Source organism: Schistocerca gregaria, chromosome 2 (assembly GCF_023897955.1).
Source record: "Schistocerca gregaria isolate iqSchGreg1 chromosome 2, iqSchGreg1.2, whole genome shotgun sequence".
NCBI classification, from domain to species: domain Eukaryota; kingdom Metazoa; phylum Arthropoda; class Insecta; order Orthoptera; family Acrididae; genus Schistocerca; species Schistocerca gregaria.
In genome coordinates, this window is record NC_064921.1 from 985,511,227 (window position 1) to 985,531,227 (window position 20,001).

General features: G+C 44.6%; 1 protein-coding gene across 1 annotated transcript in view; it reads right to left on the minus strand.

Moving 5' to 3' along the window:
• The window catches only part of LOC126335469 (leukocyte elastase inhibitor-like), an 87,625-nt gene that overhangs the window by 38,740 nt on the left and 28,884 nt on the right, over nucleotides 1–20,001 (minus strand). Inside the window, exon 4 of the mRNA XM_049998783.1 lies at nucleotides 15,692–15,899. Coding sequence (XP_049854740.1) covers nucleotides 15,692–15,899 — 208 coding nt within the window. The remainder of the gene's footprint in view (nucleotides 1–15,691; nucleotides 15,900–20,001) is intronic.

Genomic DNA, 20,001 nt, shown 5'->3' on the forward strand with positions numbered 1-20,001 from the left:
GGGAATGTAAGAACCAGTGGGCTGAGGTACGAGAACTGCAGCCTTGGCAGCAGCCCCAGAAGCCTCGTTTCCTGTTAGACCGACATGACCAGGAACCCAAATAAATATCACAGTGGCTCCATCAAGGAAGAGCAAGTGACAGCTTTCCTGGGCTACTTGCATTAAGGAATAACCGGTATACGCGACACAGACGCTTTGATCCCAGTGAGAGAGTCGGAGCAGGTAACGCACATGAAAAGCTTGTGACGCCGGATGTACTTCGTGGCCTAATACAGGGCGAAGAACTCTGTTTTTAAATACTGAGAAGTGTTCCAGATGCCGATAGAGAAAAATGTCGGTGCCAATGACGAAAGCACACCACCATCAGTCCGAGAGCCATCAGTGTACACAAAGGTTCTATAGCAAAGTTCAGTGCAAAGGTCGTGAAACTTCAAGCGATAGAGAGAGGCTGGAGTAGTGTCCTTACGGAGCAAATGAAGGCCTGGGTAAACACAGGCTGCCGCACGAAGCCAAGGTGGTGAACGGTTCACATCCATTGGGAAAGTGGCGTGTAGAGTCAGGTTAAGCTGCCCGACCAAGAGCCGAAAGCGCACTCCAAGATGTAACAGAAAAGAGGCACGCACCACACATTGGCGATCAAAGGAGTCATCGAAGAAGGAGGTATAGGATGGGCGGCCAAGCATGGCAGACAAACGGCATGAATATCGGATGAGGAGAAAGTCACAGCAGTAGGACAGCAGTAGTTCGACAGCTTCTCCATACAGACCCTCAATGCGGATAGTGTAAAAGTCACCAGTGGCCAAACGAGTGCCACAGTGATGTGTAGCATTGTGACAGCGTAAGAGGGACGACGTGCATATGCATAATCGAAACACCCATAGCATAGTTTCGAACAGACAAGGAACCGGTACAAACGGAGGATGGTGGTTCGATCTGCTCCCGCAGAAAGTACTAACGATGACACGTGGGACTGAGGGAATGAATATAGCGGGTCACTAGGTAAGACACATGGGAGGACCAAGAAAATTTCCTATCGAGCATGAGTTCCAGGAATTTCGAAGTTTCAACAGACGGAAGAGCAACAGGCTGTAATGTGACAACATGCCATTTAGCGAAGGCCAAGCATAGTCAAGGCACAACGGTAGAGAAAGTAGACGCTTATGCCATCTGTTGGCCAGAATCGAAGGCAAAGCGGAAGTGCTTCCGCCTGGTGGCAGCTAAATTAAATAACGCAATGCAGGAGACAGTGTCTGGCTTGTGCTGCACTCTGACAGTGAAATAACAAAAGAATTAAAATAAATAATATTGTTACGTGTAGTAAAAATATAAATGTAATATTACCTTAATGTACAAAAATGACTGTAGTTGAATATTGTAATGCTATGGTACATTAATTGTAAATAGAGAACTTGGCGTAATGTAAAATAACGTTTAGCTGTGGGGGGAATCCCCGAGAATAAGAACAGTGTATAGGTTGGCGCGTAATATTGGCAGTAGAAGTAAGTTGGCGTAGCTCTGAGGCAGAACAAGTGTTAAGTGGCGTATAAGTGACTGCTGGTGTGTGCTACGGTAACGTTGCTAACAGACCATTTAGAAGTGAGCTGAAAACAGATACGGACTTCGTTTATCGTATGGCTATAAGCTAAATGACCACTAAGGCTTGTAAGACGCGGTATTTCGACGAATATGGGCTGTGAGCGGCAAAATAGTACGGTTTCCCGCTCTGAGGTACATGGCACTGCATGGTGCAATGCTGCGTTAATTGCGGCGAGTTGCTTGTGCCAACAGCGAGGTGTGAAGGGATCAGCAGCCGCATGCAACGGCGTATTGTGATCTCAGTATCTGATGACGTCCACTGGTGAGCTCACTTTGGTAGCAACGAACTAGAAGTAATCTTACAAGAGTATTATTATGAACAATGGTTGTTATACCGACGCCATTACCAGTACATTTATATTCTGTGAATCAGTTTGTGTAATAATGAAACCAAGTTCTCTAGACTGTGTAAAGTTTGGAGGCAATAATAATTTTGTGGTTTAAATTGCATTCTACATCTACATCTACATCTACATCTACATCCATACTCCGCAAGCCACCTGACGGTGTGTGGCGGAGGGTACCCTGAGTACCTCTATCGGTTCTCCCTTCTATTCCAGTCTTGTATTGTACGTGGAAAGAAGGATTGTCGGTATGCTTCTGTGTGGGCTCTAATCTCTCTGATTTTATCCTCATGGTCTCTTCGCGAGATATACGTAGGAGGGAGCAATATACTTCCTGACTCTTCGGTGAAGGTATGTTCTCGAAACTTTAACAAAAGCCCGTACCGAGCTACTGAGCGTCTCTCCTGCAGAGTCTTCCACTGGAGTTAATCTATTATCTCCGTAACGTTTTCGCGATTACTAAATGATCCTGTAACGAAGCGCGCTGCTCTCCGTTGGATCTTCTCTATCTTTCTATCAACCCTATCTGGTGGGGATCCCACACTGCTGAGCAGTATTCAAGTAGTATTCAAGCAGTGGGTGAACAAGCATACTGTAACCTTCCTTTGTTGTCGGATTGCATTTCCTTAGGATTCTTCCAATGAATCTCAGTCTGGCATCTGCTTTACCGACGATCAACTTTATATGATCATTCCATTTTAAATCACTCCTAATGCGTACTCCCAGATAATTTATGGAATTAACTGCTTCCAGTTGCTGACCTGCTATTTTGTAGCTAAATGATAAGGGACCTATCTTTCTATGTATTTGCATGACATTACACTTGTCTACATTGAGATTCAATTGCCATTCTGTGCACCATGCGTCAATTCGCTGCAGATCCTCCTGCATTTCAGTACAATTTCCCCAAGTGTAATCAATTATGTAAAGGAAATAGCTTGTTATTACCCCTTATCCAGTGATTTCTATGTACTGAAACATCAGTTAAAAGTAATGCTGCGTGAGTATCGGTGTAGCTATAACGCAAGAGAAAATAGTCGGAATTAACGCCAAAATTGACAGCAGACGCCACTTTATGCAATGGATGGAAGAAGCCAGGTACTGTGGCGCCTTAATTTGCTATCCAGCCCGATGTGGTGGCTCTTCAGTACATTGCCATAGTCAAAAATTACTCGGTTCTGTCCAAGCAATGTAATTCTCAATTAGTGTTTTCAGTAACTATATTGTTCTTTAATTAAGCGTTCAAGGAAATTGCTGCCACCACAGTACACATTGTGCCTTCAGCACAATAGCATTAAATTCAGTAATCACCAACTGCGCCGCCAGAAATGCTTACAAACGGTTTTGTCAGAGGAAAAGCGAAATCCATTGTCGATGCTAGATGGTCAAATACGATCGAGACATCGCTGAAGATGTCGCTGAATAAGACAGGTCCATGGAGAGCTAAGATAGATGGCAAAATCATCAACTAAAAGGGAACCGGAGATGCCCAGCGGGAGATGGGCCATTATAGAGTTAATGGCGATAGTAAAGAGAAGGACTTTCAGGGTAAACCCTGAGGCACACTATTTTCCTGGAAAAGGCAGAACCCATATGCGGTTGTACGTACAAAGGAAAAGTGCTTGCTAGCAAGAGAAAGGTGCTGCAACATGTGGATATGAACATGGTCTGGACCTGGAGCGGAGGATCGGAGTGAAGTGAGAGTGTGATCTAGCTCCCTCAGAGTAAAGACGGCATTGTAGCACTCACAATTCTGAGAAGAGTATCGCACAAGCCTCCTACGCTCGTTTCCGATGGAAAAAGGCAGGGTGATAGTGGGAGGAGCTCGAAATCTCAGCAAAATGGCGGCCCCGAGGTGATGGAGATAGCAACACGATCCACTATGACATCGACTGCTACTGAGAGGCTGGAAACTGGAGAATGGACTTGGCCCCTAGAAATCCATCGGAGTTTGGCCCCACACAAAGGAAGAGTGAGTGGAACTATTAAAAGAACTAGTAAATGAAATCCAGTTTTTTTCTGCTATCCCGAAGAACTCTAGGACACTGCACATGCAACCGTTTACAGTGAATGCAGTTTGCCAATGTAGGATGATGGTTAAAAAACCGGAGAACACGTTTCCATGTGTGAATTGCTTCACGGCACCCCTCAGTCCAACAAGGGACTGGGAGACAGCCCAGTTAAGAAGAAGAAACTAGGGAAATGTTTTTTGTCGAAGGTCACCATGGAGGAGAAAAGCCTCCAATCAGCCTTAGAAAGCTGCCATTTGGGTGTGCACGTAGGTCGGACAGGAGACAGCAATCGTATGGCACATGGAAAATGGTCATTCAACAACGTGTCAGAGAGAACATACCACTCGAGATGATGAGCAAGCTGGGCAGTGCAGAAGGAGAGGTCCAAATGGGAATAGGTGTGACTGAAGTGTGAAAGGAACGTGGGTGCTCTCATGTTCAGGAAGGTGTGTTTAAGGTCAGCCAAGAGAGCACCTCTCAGACGAAGGGGTCGATATGCATTAAAGTCGCCAACCAGCAGAACGAGTTACAAAATAAGCTGGAGGATGTGTGCCCTGGTGGCCCCAAATGACAGTGGTATGTAAATGGTAGAAAAGTAAAATGCCAAGTGAGGAAGGAAAATACGGGATAACATGGAGCTGGGTAGTCAGGAGATGTGTTGACTATGAGCATAATCCTGAATGAGCAACATGACTCCCCTATGAGATGGAATGCCATTGTTGGGGAAGTTCGAATAAGACCCTGAAGAAATGCAAGAGCTCAAAGTGGTCGTAAGGACGCAATTTTGTTTCCTGGAGGAAGAGTACAAGCAGATACTGAGATTCTAAGAGCAGTTGTAAGTCCTCTTTGTTGGACCTAAGGCTGCAATAGTTCCATTGGCGGGGAGTCAAGACGAGGAATAAATGAAGGGGTGTCACCTCGGCGACTGTCGAGTGCCAGCCTTCGAAGTCTCATTGCTACAGGGCACAAAGGCACAAGGATCCTGCTCCATGAGGCATACAGAGGCGTCAGCATTCTCCTTCTGTCCATCTACGGAGTCCCGGGCAAAAATACCAATCGTGGTGAGGTTATCACATGGTGGTACCATCGAAGAGGATCTCCGAGTCTCCGGCCGGGGTGGCCGAGCGGTTCTAGATGCTACAGTCTGGAACTGCGAGACGGCTATGGTCGCAGGTCCGAATCCTGCCTTGGGCAGGGATGTGTGTGATCTCCTTATGTTAGTTAGGTTTAAGTAGTTCTAAGTTATAGGGGACTGATAACCTAAGCAGTTAAGTCCCATAGTGCTCAAAGCCATTTGAACCATTTTGATCTCCGAGTCAGCGAAGGAGAAGACCGTTTCCCTTTGTTTGACTTCTTGGAGACTTTTCGATTGGCAGAGGAAGACTCAAATGTTTGTTGGCTGGAGGGACGTAGGAAGTTTTCGCGGGAGTATTCTTTCTTTCCTTTTCAGCCTGCCGGCTGTGTAGCAGGTGACTTTGCCCCGTGAGGCCGAAGTATGGTGGCTTGTGGTGGCTTGTTACACAGCTGGAGGATGGGAGAAGGACACTACCACGACGCTGGGCGATTTCACAACCGCAGTGCTAAATTTGAGGTCACATGTCTGCATGGCCATGTCCTTCGTGGAGCGAGATGTACCAAGAACATTACTGTAGTTGCCAGATGGTAGAATGCAAAGTTTCCAACTAGCCAACAACTTGCGAGCGACTGGGGAAGGCACTTTCTCCTTCACCCGGATCGACATAGACGGGACAATCGCTGGAGGAGACAGTATGGTTGCATTGCACTGCTGTAGTGGGGCAAAGGAGGCGGACAATCGCCCTCGTGAACATCCCTAACACAGGTTACACATTTGGCCGGGAGTCGACAGTAGTCTCGAGTGGGGCTGTGACGATGACACTGGTAGCAGCGTATCAGGTACGGAATGTACAGTCGTACTTCATATCCTGCTTTGATCTTTGATGGTAGAACTACTCCATCAAAAGTGAGAAATAGAGTGCGTGTGGGCATTAAGGACGCATCTAGTGTTTTCATCACCCAATGGACTGCGATGACAATCTGGTCAGAGATGTACCTTTGGATTTATACCTCGGTCAGACCATTGAGCAGCTTACTGTAAATAGCACCACGGGAAGAATACAGCATTCGATGGGCCTCAACATGGATAGCCATGGAGAAGCGAAGCGGCAGGCAGTTGTGCTTGAGAATAAGAAGAAGTCTCCAAAAGCAAAGTGCCATTTCGTAAAGCGAGAGCTGGATTTCACAGGGCCAGCAATGGTATCGATACCTTTCTGAATAATAAACGGATTTACCGTAGCAAAGGACACACTGTCTTCAGTACGTGAAACCAAGAGGAACTGTGATGCAGCTGGGAGGGTCTTTCAATCGTTAGAGTCATTCCATTCATAGTAGACGTAGACTGAGAAGAAGATGTTTAGCTCATTGCGAGAAAATCTCCCATGATTGCCAGCGTCTCCGATGGCGCGCCCCTTCCAACTTGGGTCCCCCTCAGAAAGTGGCACACTCACCTTAGGTGATTGTTGACACCTCAGGTCACACATTCCGGATCGTTCTCTAACGAGGTTTGTTTGCAGTATAGGAACTTTGACTACTAATGGCCAGAGACAAACACTGATTATCTCCTACCTACTCATGGAATGTATAGCCAAACTACACAATTTTATTTATTGAATGCTTCTGTGTTATTTAAAAGTTTTCTGTGGGAGACATGTCACGATGTATGTAAAGCCCTCTACTGGTTAAGTTCTTACAATCGATGCGCGCCTACATAAGATCCTAGCGGCCCACCCAACAGAGGGCCCTGTTCATTGATCTGTCTCTTTGTCAGCTGTCATATAGACATTTTATCTTTCATAAACAATTTATAGGTTGCCACAGGCAATGTATTACGCTATATTAATTGTTGACCGTAAATTCACCATAAAAAAGGGTCGGACCTATACTCTTCATTAATTTCCTTTTAATAATTTTACATGGGTAACTGCATTCATCTTTTAATGTATCACAATTGGTTTCTATGATACTCATGAATTTTAATAAGTCTGCTACGTGCATTTTATCTAATATGCTTTTATCAGATTATGTTTTGCGTAAATGATGACTAAATATAAGCAAGCCCACAGTAGCGACATCTAGGAAGAGTGTAGGCAAACAGGTTTCTGGATGCTACTGTACTTCAGTAGCTAGTTGGCAATAATCACTCTGTGGACGATATGGCCTATTCTACACCATATTTTAAATCTATGTAACGATGCTATGCTGATCATATTTATATGTTTTGTCGATGCCATTATGGCCGTATCACTTTAGGACATGGTGTAAAAAAAGTTTGTTATACCATATTTTATCTATACATTTCCCTGGTTGTATGACAGTATATTGTGATACATATTGCTGTTTTATGTTAAAAGACACACTGCTCACTAGATGTATATATTTATATAATTTAGATCTGAGGATGGTCATTAAAGACTGAATCCGGTCATCGTCTAAAGAATTCATTTGTGATCAGAGACTGGAATAAAAAAGCATTTTACAGTATTGGATCACTGTTTGTATACGCGATTATGTTGCAGTTGGTGAAATATTTCAATCTCCTTACAGCCTAGGTTCTCAGTTTTTTACGCAAACCCGGGAGCTGATAACCTCGCTGTTGGGCGCCCTTACCCAAAACCGTGATGTCATCGTCCCAGACCTTGGCGTAAATTAATCAGACCCGTTGTGCACAGTGCACAGGGGTGATTCAAGTAATGCATTCCGGACTTACTTCATCCTCAGTGATTCCCTGACTCAGCAGATCCCATTCGCAATGAGTGATTGTGGGATTTCTTGATAAGGAACATGTGTCCACCTGTTGGGTCCTCAACTGCATTCGACACAGGAAACTATAATGTACGCAGCATGTCAAAACTATTGCCGATTTGTGATAACAACAGTCAACGTTGGATCCCTGCTGCGTGCAACAAGAACAGAGAAATTAGTGTGGAGAAATTTAAGTTTAAAGTCTTGTAGATGACAACAAAGATTTTATGACAATTTTAGATAAAGCGTATGGTAAAGGACAGCAAGGATGAATATGATGTGTACATTGAGAGGTGAAAGAATCATATCTTTTGAGTAATGTTATTATTTTTGAAGAAGAGAAGTTTGAAGTAAGACTGCAGCTAGGCTGTTTGGTTTTTATAGAAATTGTCTATTAACATTGTACCCTTTTAAATCATTATTTACTTCGTTAAGCATAGCATTGTTCAGACCAATGTTATGTGTGAAATCACGTGAAGTTTTACTCCGTCTTTCTGAATATATAATTCATTCTAAAATCGTTGTTTTAGCATATCATTTTATAGGAATAGCTTCTCTCCCAACCCCAGTGTTTGTCAGTATGCATTACCACATGCAACGGTTTGAATATGTATTTAGAAACATAAATCTAGATTAGCCGCTGCGTGCTTTCTGTTTCCTGTTGTGCTTTCGAAAAATCTATAACAATGTTATCAATACGCGAGGTATGTTGCGATTTTGATTTGGGCCAGATAATTGTTTTACTTCAGTTGCGCATTTAATACAAAGACAGGCTGCATTCAGATCAGATCAGTTCAAATTTGGTTCTATTTAGTCAAAGCTTAGAGTAGGAGTGTAAGCTGGATAACAGTTTGGGAATACACGGTTTTGGTAATACATAGACTTTTGTAGAGTGGGAGATAGAGCTGGGCTAAATTTCATACAAAAACAAATATAGTGGGGAGGCTGCAAATCTACATCACGAAAGTTGGAAGAAGATTTAAAATATGTTCCTTCAGAATGGGAGACGAGGATGTGATACCGAGCTGTACATGGGTGGCAAAGAGTTATCGCTATATCAGAATCATGTTAATTAGAAATACCGAATATATATTAATGATTCGTGGTGTAAAGGTATTGCCCATAACTTTTGCTGGTCGCAGTTGCAGTTAATTCCGGAGTGACTAATTTTCACCACGATGCCTATTTCAGTTATACGAGAATCTTTAGTATTAAGTTTCAACCCGTTTTTCGCGCTTGAATACACCAGGGAAGTGTAAGAGAAGCGGGAGACAAAGTCAGAGTCAGGAAACTGAATTACGCAACTTCTCCACAACTGCGCAGATGAGCAGTATTACGTAGACTACGAATACAGCCCCACTTTTTTAAAGTGCAGCTACTTACATGGGCCCATTGTGGGCTGTAATCACCGTATGGCAGCAAAACTTGGTAGATATTCTGGTTTCTGGGGCGTTAACGTGGAACCGATTTACGCCGAAAAAGTTAAATCCGATTGTGACCACCAGGTGAAAGTCTTGCGCCGTGAATGCATGAAAGACAAAGAAATGTTTCCATAAGTAATGGGTCAGAAACGGGATGTGGGCAGGAATGGTCAAACAAGGGAGGAAGACATGATGCTGATGACATTATAACCGCCAGTTACATAGTTTGTTCAGTACGAGCACACAAAGACATCAACGAGATGCTGTAGAGCGTCACATTTGCACCTGGTGGCCAAAATTGGAACAATTTTTTTTCCAGCGTAATATCACCCACTTTTCAATCCCAGTACAGCCCACACTGGACCGTTGGGAGTAGCTGAACTTTAAATTCTATCTCTTGGTAATTCTTCGCGAATATTCGCATCTTTAAGAGATGAAGTTTAGATTAAAGCTAGACTCAAATATTCCGTTTTCCGGACGGGAATCGGACCCATGACCTTCATGTTTGCAGGAATGCGCTTACCACCACTATACCACCAGACAAGAACTGGCAATTTCAAGGCCTTCCCTGTTGTTGTAATCAGTAATGGGTATCCGCAAGTAAACCTAATCTCCATGTTCTTGTTCAAACAGGGCGTATTCAACAGAGTATTTCACGTGGCCTACAGAAGATTATTCATCGTTCCAACTAAATTAAGCCTTACGTTACACGGCGATGTTTCTATTTCAAACCAAACGCAAGTTAGTTGCTACAAACTCTTCGTGATGGTGATAAATAATAACGTGCATTGTGAATTCATTCTGGGTGTGGAGATGCTAGATAATTTCTTTTCACGTTTGATATCCAATGTTTAGGCTACGCTGCAGCTAACCTCCAAACTGTAAGATTATGGGAAACACAGCAGTTACATACCTTAGTTGAGCATGAGGCAGACTGTCCAAAGTTTCACATGTTTTGTGCCTTTACCGTGAGAAAAGATTTAGGAATTTTTTTTATCGAAAGGCAGTTACAGGAAACACATACTTGGATATGTTGATAACTTTTTCCACAGTTAAGAGAACACAACGTATACTTCATTTTCAATAGGGCGGAGAGACACTGCATTGGTCTTTAATTTTCAAATAGGCTGAGCAATCTCACACTGGCATGATTCTTCAACAGTACAGAGCACCACTGCACTGGAATTCAGTTTTAAACAGGCCCATTCAGTTTTCAACAGACCACTCTCACAATGGCATTGATTCTTCAACAAAACAGTACATCACTACAGTGGGCTTCATTTATCAACATGGCAGAGCACCACTGCACCACTGGACTGGGCATCAATACACTGGGCTTCATTCATCAACAGGGTGAAGCACTACATCACTTGGCTTCATTTATCAACGAGGGAGAGCGCCACCATACTGGGCTTCAATTTTCAATGGGGCAGAGCACCAAGCACTGGGCTTTCTATTTATCAACAGGCCAGAGCATCAACACACTGGGCTTCATTTTGCAGCAGGGAAAAGCACCACCGCACTGGGCTTCATTTATCAACAGGGGCAGAGCATCAACACACTGGGCTTAATTTTGCAACAGGGCAGAGCATCAACGCACTGGGATTCGTTTTTCGACAGGGCACAGCCCAATTCCGCAGACCTTCATTTTTCAACACTTCTTAGTAACACCGCACTACCATCTGTGTGTAAGAACATTTTATAACAATGAGCTGCCTGTTTAGCCAGAAAGAGGCGAATTGATCTATTATATTTTTAAGGAGTTTATGTTCGTCGCTGACATTATAAATTACTTATTTCCCTATTGCAGTTTCGGCATTAGGGTCATTTGCAAGTGGCTCCGCAAAAGATTTTACTTCAACACATGTCGGACTTTAAAATCGTCTGATATGTACACATGTCATCGCCAAAAATAGCCCTTTCCACTGTAGAAATACAACAACAGCAGACTATATCTAAAGTGGAAAGGCCTATTTTTGACGATGGAATGTACACAAGTCGCAGAACTTCAAAGCGGGACTCGTGCGGAAACAATATCATTTGCAATATCACTTGAAAGTGGCCCAAAGTCCGAAAATTTCAATTGTGAAATAAATAATTTCTATAGTCAACGGCAAATATGATGCCCTTTAAAAAATTATACATGACTGAACCCCAACCATGAGAAGTTTATCGGATCTAGGTTTGCATTATTTGCCTCTAAGGTCGCCTTATCTCTCGCTCCACAGCAGCAGCAGTGAATGCTGTAGCCCCAGGCATGTTCGCTAAGTACGGAACGAATCTGAATCGTCTGGATGTTCGTCGTGCGTCCAGTGGAAGGCATATTGACTTTAGTAAAAGAGAAACTAAAATTTGTTCCTAAAGATCAGATACTTCCAAAAATGTTTGTGTATTCGTAAAATCAGATGCTTCATATGAAAATAAAAACTTCAATATATTCTCTTATGATATCCGGTGAATCTCTCTTTTTCAAACACTCGTTGCAACAACGAACAGATTCCTGCATAGCTGCAAGCAAGACCGCGCGCTTTATGGACGCGCAATTGAAGATACATCGTCTCGCCGACGCCAAAAGAGTTGTGTTCCGCAGAGTTTTATATTTGACCCCTTAATGCAGAATGTCATGAATTCGCATCATGCCAAAGCTGTGCTAATAATCGGAAGGTTAACTGTTTTTGAGCACCAGCACCGGTAGACGATCGATTCTGGATTAAGCTGCCATAGTTTCTGACAAGTGTTGCATTCTTCTGAGTGTTTCGAGTACCTCTAAGGTGCCACGATCTTTTATTTTTATCTTTAATCTAGAACTTTAATCAGTTTTAAGGGGTTAATTCTATACTGTAAATCTTTTATATGACGGGTCTATCATTAGCATCACGTATTCAATTAGCACTGTACATCGTTGATATTCAAGAGCTGTGGCGTTCACCTACTGGAGCGCCAAACGAGACAAGCGTTAGACTAACACTATGACCGAACAATCAAGTGCTGTTGAAGGTAGGGTGGAGGTTGCCTGCAGCGCAGTCGCCCAACCTCCTCATAGGTAGCCATCTCCAAAGAACAGAGAAATCGTGATTTTGGACAGCGATCTGCGTGGAATGTTGCACACAAGTACTCGATACTGACGACTGTCGACTTTAAGAAACACTTTGCCACAGTTAAATAACAAAGGAATTGCTGCCTCCTCATTCGTAATCATCATCGGCTCTTAACACACGTTAACCAAGGACACGGTGATTATACAGGAAAACACGGCAGGTAGCCACATCGGCCAAATCCATACAGTTGTCTGGTAGCACCAAATACACTCCTGGAAATGGAAAAAAGAACACATTGACACCGGTGTGTCAGACCCACCATACTTGCTGCGGACACTGCGAGAGGGCTGTACAAGCAATGATCACACGCACGGCACAGCGGACACACCAGGAACCGCGGTGTTGGCCGTCGAATGGCGCTAGCTGTGCAGCATTTGTGCACCGCCGCCGTCAGTGTCAGCCAGTTTGCCGTGGCATACGGAGCTCCATCGCAGTCTTTAACACTGGTAGCATGCCGCGACAGCGTGGACGTGAACCGTATGTGCAGCTGACGGACTTTGAGCGAGGGCGTATAGTGGGCATGCGGGAGGCCGGGTGGACGTACCGCCGAATTGCTCAACACGTGGGGCGTGAGGTCTCCACAGTACATCGATGTTGTCGCCAGTGGTCGGCGGAAGGTGCACGTGCCCGTCGACCTGGGACCGGTCCGCAGCGACGCACGGATGCACGCCAAGACCGTAGGATCCTACGCAGTGCCGTAGGGGACCACACCGCCACTTCCCAGCAAATTAGGGACACTGTTGCTCCTGGGGTATCGGCGACGACCATTCGCAACCGTCTCCACGAAGCTGGGCTACGGTCCCGCACACCGTTAGGCCGTCTTCCGCTCACGCCCCAACATCGTGCTGCCCGCCTTCAGTGGTGTCGCGACAGGCGAGAATGGAGAGACGAATGGAGACGTGTCGTCTTCAGCGATGAGAGTCGCTTCTGCCTTGGTGCCAATGATGGTCGTATGCGTGTTTGGCGCCGTGCAGGTGAGCGCCACAATCAGGACTGCATACGACCGAGGCACACAGGGCCAAACCCGGCATCATGGTGTGGGGAGCGATCTCCTACACTGGCCGTACACCTCTGGTCATCGTCGAGGGGACACTGAATAGTGCACGGTACATCCAAACCGTCATCGAACCCATCGTTCTACCATTCCTAGACCGGCAAGGGAACTTGCTGTTCCAACAGGACAATGCACGTCCGCATGTATCCCGTGCCACTCAACGTGCTCTAGGAGGTGTAAGTCAACTACCCTGGCCAGCAAGATCTCCGGATCTGTCCCCCATTGAGCATGTTTGGGACTGGATGAAGCGTCGTCTTACGCGGTCTGCACGTCCAGCGCGAACGCTTGTCCAACTGAGGCACCAGGTGGAAATGGCATGGCAAGCCGTTCCACAGGACTACATCCGGCATCTCTACGATCGTCTCCATGGGAGAATAGCAGCTTGCATTGCTGCGAAAGGTGGATATACACTGCACTAGTGCCGACATTGTGCATGCTCTGTTGCCTGTGTCTATGTGCCTGTGGTTCTGTCAGTGTGATCATGTGATGTATCTGACCCCAGGAATGTGTCAATAAAGTTTCCCCTTCCTAGGACAATGAATTCACGGTGTTCTTATTTCAATTTCCAGGAGTGTACGAAAGCTGTGTTACCATCCAGTAGGGTAGCCGCAGCCATGGTCTCCGAGCTGATAGTCCATGCCGCTGCAAACGTCGTCGAACTGTTCGTGCAGATGGTTGTTGTCTTTCAAATGTCCCCATCTGTTGACTCAGGGATCGAGACGTTGCTGCGCGATCCGTTACAGCCATGCGGATGAGATGCCTGTCATCTGGACTGCTAGTGATACGGGGCCGTTGGGATCCAGCACGGCGTTCCATATTACCCTTATGAACCCACCGATTCCATACTCTGCTAACTATCATTGGATCTCGACCAAAGCGAGCAGCAATGTCGCGATACGATAAACAGCAATGACGATAGGCTACAATCCGACCTTTATCAAAGTCGGAAACGTGATGGTACGCATTTCTTCTCGTTACATGACGCATTCACCAGGCAACGCCGGTCAACTGCTGTTTGGGTATGAGAAATCGGTTGGAAACTTTCCAGATGTCCACACGTTGTAGGTGTCGCCACCGTCGCCAGTCTTGTGTGAATGCTCTGAAAAGCTAATCATTTGCGTACCACATCATCTTCGTCCTGTCGGTTAAATTTCGAGTGTGTAGCACGTCATCTTCGTGGTGTACTCTATCGCGGTAGTTACGATAACCATGATCACTGAAAAGCGAAGAAGAAGAAACAAGAGTGCCGCTAGAGGAAAGATGCTCTTAGCTGCAAACAACTCTCGGACCTTGCTTGTAAAGATATAGCGAATAACTTTCCCATGGCTACCGACCGATTTCCATTCTTCTAGAAGTACGTTCTGTGCCGTTCAGTGTGGGAGCGCCCCTCACATTCGCACTTGTGAGCCTTTTTAAGGACAATCAAACAGGTAGGCCTCGGGGTCAAGGAAGCGCGACAGATCCTGCAATGGCAAGCATGCTACCGTGCTTCGTTGACAGAACTTTGACTCATCACTTTCTAAAAATCGCATTGTGCTCCGAAATTTTACTTTGAATGACGTATAACATAACATGAAGTGTTGTGTTTGCTGGTTTTCATTTCTTGAGGCGGGGTTCATGGTTTGTTCTCACTGGTTCCTGGAAATTAAATTTAGAATATTGTGGCGTAACAACAACGTTCTAAAAAGATCCCACCATCCACGAAAGACTGCTTAAGCAAATGATAAAACAGTAATGCACACAAAAATGTAAAGAATAGCTCTGCCACTTTCCAATTTATGAACACAAGTTGCAGGTCGTAAGTAGCTTCTATGTATAATAAGAACAGCCATTGGAGGCCCCTTGTTCAAGAAACATCTACTCCAACACGCTACATACGCTAATGTTGATCGTAAGAAAGAAGTAAAGGTAACATGAAGCTTTGATTGCATTTGCGACTGTTAGAGCTGTAGATGTACTTACAGCTGTCCTGTTCAGAAGTCCATGTTCGTGTCCCTATTTGGCCAATGCCTAAGCTGCAACAAATCTTGCTCATAATATGCAGAAAGATCTAGAGCGAGACATTTGTCACTCTGTTTCCGGCTCACACGAAATGGTTTATCAAATATAAAAATAGCTTTCTGTGTCTCGCAATGACAGCCTTCGACAATATCATGCAGCTCAGTAAAGTCATATATTTGGTCTACGTACAATGTTACACACATTATCGCAAGGAAAAGGTATTCGAGGTCAGTTGATGACCAATATCCAGCCTATGCATCTGTAATTAGTTTAGCTGAAATATTTATCTGATCAGTTACTGATTACGAATTCAGACTTAAGTATAATGGCAATGATTCTTGCTCACCTGGTGGAATTATGTCTTTTATCTTATTATTCGTCTTCGACTCGACCCAGTCATTTATTATTTTTCTTGCTTGTGGTTCTTGTAGGAAATCAACTTCTTCTACTCCAGCCTTGAACCTAATTGCTGACTGATTAAACCCTTCTTTGATGCCATAACCCTCTTTCAGAAATATCCTGTTGGCTATGTCAAGCAGCACGTCGTTACTGTCCTGAAACAATATTTAGTCGATATTAAGACAATAACAAAAAGAATTTCTTTGTCACCATATACAGAACAAAAGCACGCATTGCATTATCATGCAATAAACACAGCAGATCTGAAATATAGGGCTGTTACATCAAACTTTCAGTGTGTAGCTGCTGTCGAATTCTACAACTAATTTAGAGTTCTAATACGTATAATGACTCACCTTAACTAAAATAATCGTATGCCATCACAATGGTTTGTGCTTTATACATTGCATTTGCTGTTTCGAGTTCCGTGTGTTCATTTTCTGGGGTAATTTTAATTTGTATTTATTCACTTCTTTTTAACATCAGGTTCTCGACCTTGAACGAACTAGACTCGAGATGAAGTACACAGCTATGACAACAGATCATGTATGAAAATGAAAGGCAATTAAACACAGTGCCAGAAAAATTTGTCACTACATGTGGAAAGTAACATTGCATGATTTTGTACTAAGGAATGCACTTGAGCCTAACACTTCACAACAAGGAGTATATGTTTATCTAGATACCAATATCACTCAAATGGAGAGTTAGGTCAAACAGAGGTTCCTTACTGAGTTGTGTTATAGTCTGGTACTAAATATATCATAGTTTGATCAGGGCCGTAGAAAGCTTGTGCCGTGCGGTCCCGCCTGGAGCGCCATTGAAAAATCTCGCCACTTTCCGTGAGGGGTGATGCTGTCTGGGAGGATCGAGTATGTTTCACATTATTTTTTGCAGGAACTGACGTAATCGTGACCTAGGGGCACTGTGAAGGTGACCAAAAACGACGCTACTGATCTGTCAGTCGCTATAGCGCCGCATTGATGTTTACGGGTGTGCTGGGAGAGGAGCATTTCGCAGAACTCTTTGCAGGAATGAGTTCCTGGTCGCGCAACGTACGAAATATTTGTGACAATGTAGAATATGAGTTTTTCTGTTAGGTTGTTGACCTTTTATACACTTGGAAATCACTACATATTCGAAAATAAAAAGCCAGATAATTATTTCATCCTTCGTTCTCTAACGAGAGGGAAATTTTAAATCATAACATATGTGTATTACAGTTATAACGAAGTCCGAGACTGTGCTTAGCGCTTAGCATGTGGTGGTTTGCGAACTAACATCGTTTCACTCCATAAACCGCTACGTTATCCATTACGCAAAGGCTTAATCATGCGAATGTTATCTCAGATCTTTCTTGACGTTTTGGTTAGGAGGAAGGTGGATAGATCGTTGGGACATGCAGTTTATAGCAAGCGTACTCACACTGACCTGTATCTGCAGGCGGACAGTTGTCATCATCCGGCCCAACGTGAAGGGGTACTTCGTACCCTGGTACACAGGGCACATGTCATCTCCGACGTTGAGACTTTGCCTGCTGAGCTGGCCCATCTTGAGGCTACCTTCCGCCACAATGGGTATAGTGAAAGACAGATTGAACGGGCGTTGCGATATCAACCAACTGTGCGCCAGGTGACTGATGATGATTCTCAGTTGACTCCTAAATCTATTGCCTTTTTGCCCTACATAGGAAGCACTTCAAATAAGATAGGTCGTACTTTACGGAAATACAATGTGAAATGTGTTTTCCGACCTCCATCTAAGATTAAAGCGCTTTTGGGGTCTGTTAAGGATGATCTTGGTTTACGTAAGGCAGGTGTTTATCGCATTCCTTGTAGCTGTGGCATGGCATACATTGGTCAGACCATCAGGACCGTGGAGGACCGGTGTATTGAACATAAACGGCACACGCGACTACAGCAGCCTATCAAATCTGCTATTGCCGAACATTGTTTGGACACTGGTCACCCCATGTGGTATAATAATACCGAGATATTAGCATGCACGTCCGGCTATTGGGATAGTGTGATTAAGGAGTCTGTTGAAATTAAATTAGCTAGCAACCTTGTGAATAGGATGGAGGCTTTTGTTTAAACTCGGCCTGGAATCCTGCTCTTTCACTTGTTAAAAAACATAGGGACAGAGTTAACGTTTCCTCAACTACCAGTCCATAGTTTCTTACTATCGATAGCTCTGACTTCGTTCATCTTTGGTGGCTTTTGTTTATTCGTGTGTTATCTTTTCTGTTAGACTCGCAGAACCGAGCTCTCGTGTTTTCTGCACTTCGTCTGCTCGTTGCAGTTAAGCCTTGAAAATGGCGGAGTGTGCATCCGCCAAAATATCGGCAGTTGTCGAAAATTTAACCTGGCTGAATGCCCGTAAGTACTTTGAACATAGTTTACGCCAGGAGAAGCTCAGGTATCACATCTCAGATCTTACTTGTCATAATAGTTCTTAAAGCCTTGTAGTGTTGCTGTGTTATTAACTGACGTTGAATGCTAAGGGTGACACGTTTGTGATACATTTTCATTGCGTCATTGCTTTGAAAAAGCATACGGCGCCACACACTCTACTAAGTACGTGAATAATCGAAATGCGCACAGTTCACGCATTGGTCGTTCACACGAGTTCGCAAAAGTCGATAGTAGAAAGGCCACAAGAGACGTCACGACTGCAAAAAGTAATGTGAAGTCTACTCGACCTGCAGCCTTGGAGGAAAGGGGAGGGGACCCGATTGGAGTTGTTGCCGGTGGAGGGCAAAAAATGGTTCAAATGGCTCTGAGCACTATGAGACTTAACTTCTAAGGTCATCAGTCACCTAGAACTTAGAAGTAATTAAACCTAACTAACCTAAGGACACCACACACATCCATGCCCGAGGCAGGATTCGAACCTGCGACCGTAGCGATCGCGCGGTTCCAGACTGTAGCGTGTGGCTGGCATCTCACACGCAATTGTGGGTGTGCTTTTGTAGGGAGAGTAAAAGAGTTACGTTTTCCTGGTCCATTTAGTGTCGTGTGTTCGGATAGCGAGTACAACTCCACACGGCGTGGTTCCGCTGTGACTTGCGAGCGTCAGTTGAGTACACATGTGTCGGGTGTGCGGTGGTAGTCCAACGGTTAGAATTCTTCCTGCGGTCGGATCCCGCAATTTTATTTGAGCTGGTTCGTAGTAATTGTCAATAGCATATATGTCCACAGGTCGTGGTCTAGCGGCCTGCGTAGCTGCTTCTGGATGACGAAGCCCCGGGTTCGATTTCCGGCCGGTCGGGGATTTTCTCTGCCCGGGAACTGGGTGTTTATGTTGTCCTCGAAGTTTTATCATCATCATCATCATTCGTGACAGTGGCTAGATTGGACTGTGTAAAACTTGGGACGTTGTGCGGGCACTGACGACTGCGCAGTTGAGCGCCCCACAAACCAAATCATCATCAGTAGCATATGGCTTCCTCGTTGTTGGTATCATGCATTCGGGAATCGGATACAGCTCCAGTGCGAGTGGTTCCACTATGACGTGTGATCGGTAACGTGGAACACAGGTGTCGCTTGTTTCTCTGGTTCAACCATATGAAAGATATTGGACGTATAATTTGGTTGTCTTTTGTTTTGCATTGACTTGTGTTAAGGCCGTGTAGCTACTGTTTGACGTCTTGGAGATACGACACGAGTAGTAGGTACTGACGAAGAAATAGTCTGCACCTTCCCGAGACGATGACTGGAAAGTAAGGCGTCTGTATGATGTGCGCAACACCAGTCACTAAACTGAGACTGGAGGTACCACTGTTAGTTAGCTGTCAACTTAGTGGCGTGATGTGTGGACATGTTGCCTATGAGAGCTGTGTCCGACACAGTATTATATGTGTCTGGTTATATTCTTGTTTGCTCTGATCTGGTTGTTCCTACCTGTACGAGCATTGGCAGGTTTAATGGTGCCGCCGTCGGGTTCCCGTTGTTAATTTAGGTCTATGACTATTGCATTTGTAGACTTAGAGAAAACTTTTGACAATGTTGACTGGAATACTCTCTTTCAAATTCTGAAGGTGGCAGGGGTAAAATACAGGGAGCGGAAGGCTATTTACAATTTGTACAGAAACCAGATGGCAGTTATAAGAGTCGAGGGGCATGAAAGGGAAGCAGCGGTTGGGAAGGAAGTGAGACAGGGTTGTAGCCTCTCCCCGATGTTATTCAATCTGTATATTGAGCAAGCAGTGAAGGAATCAAAAGAAAAATTCGGAGTGGATATTAAAGTCCAGGGTAA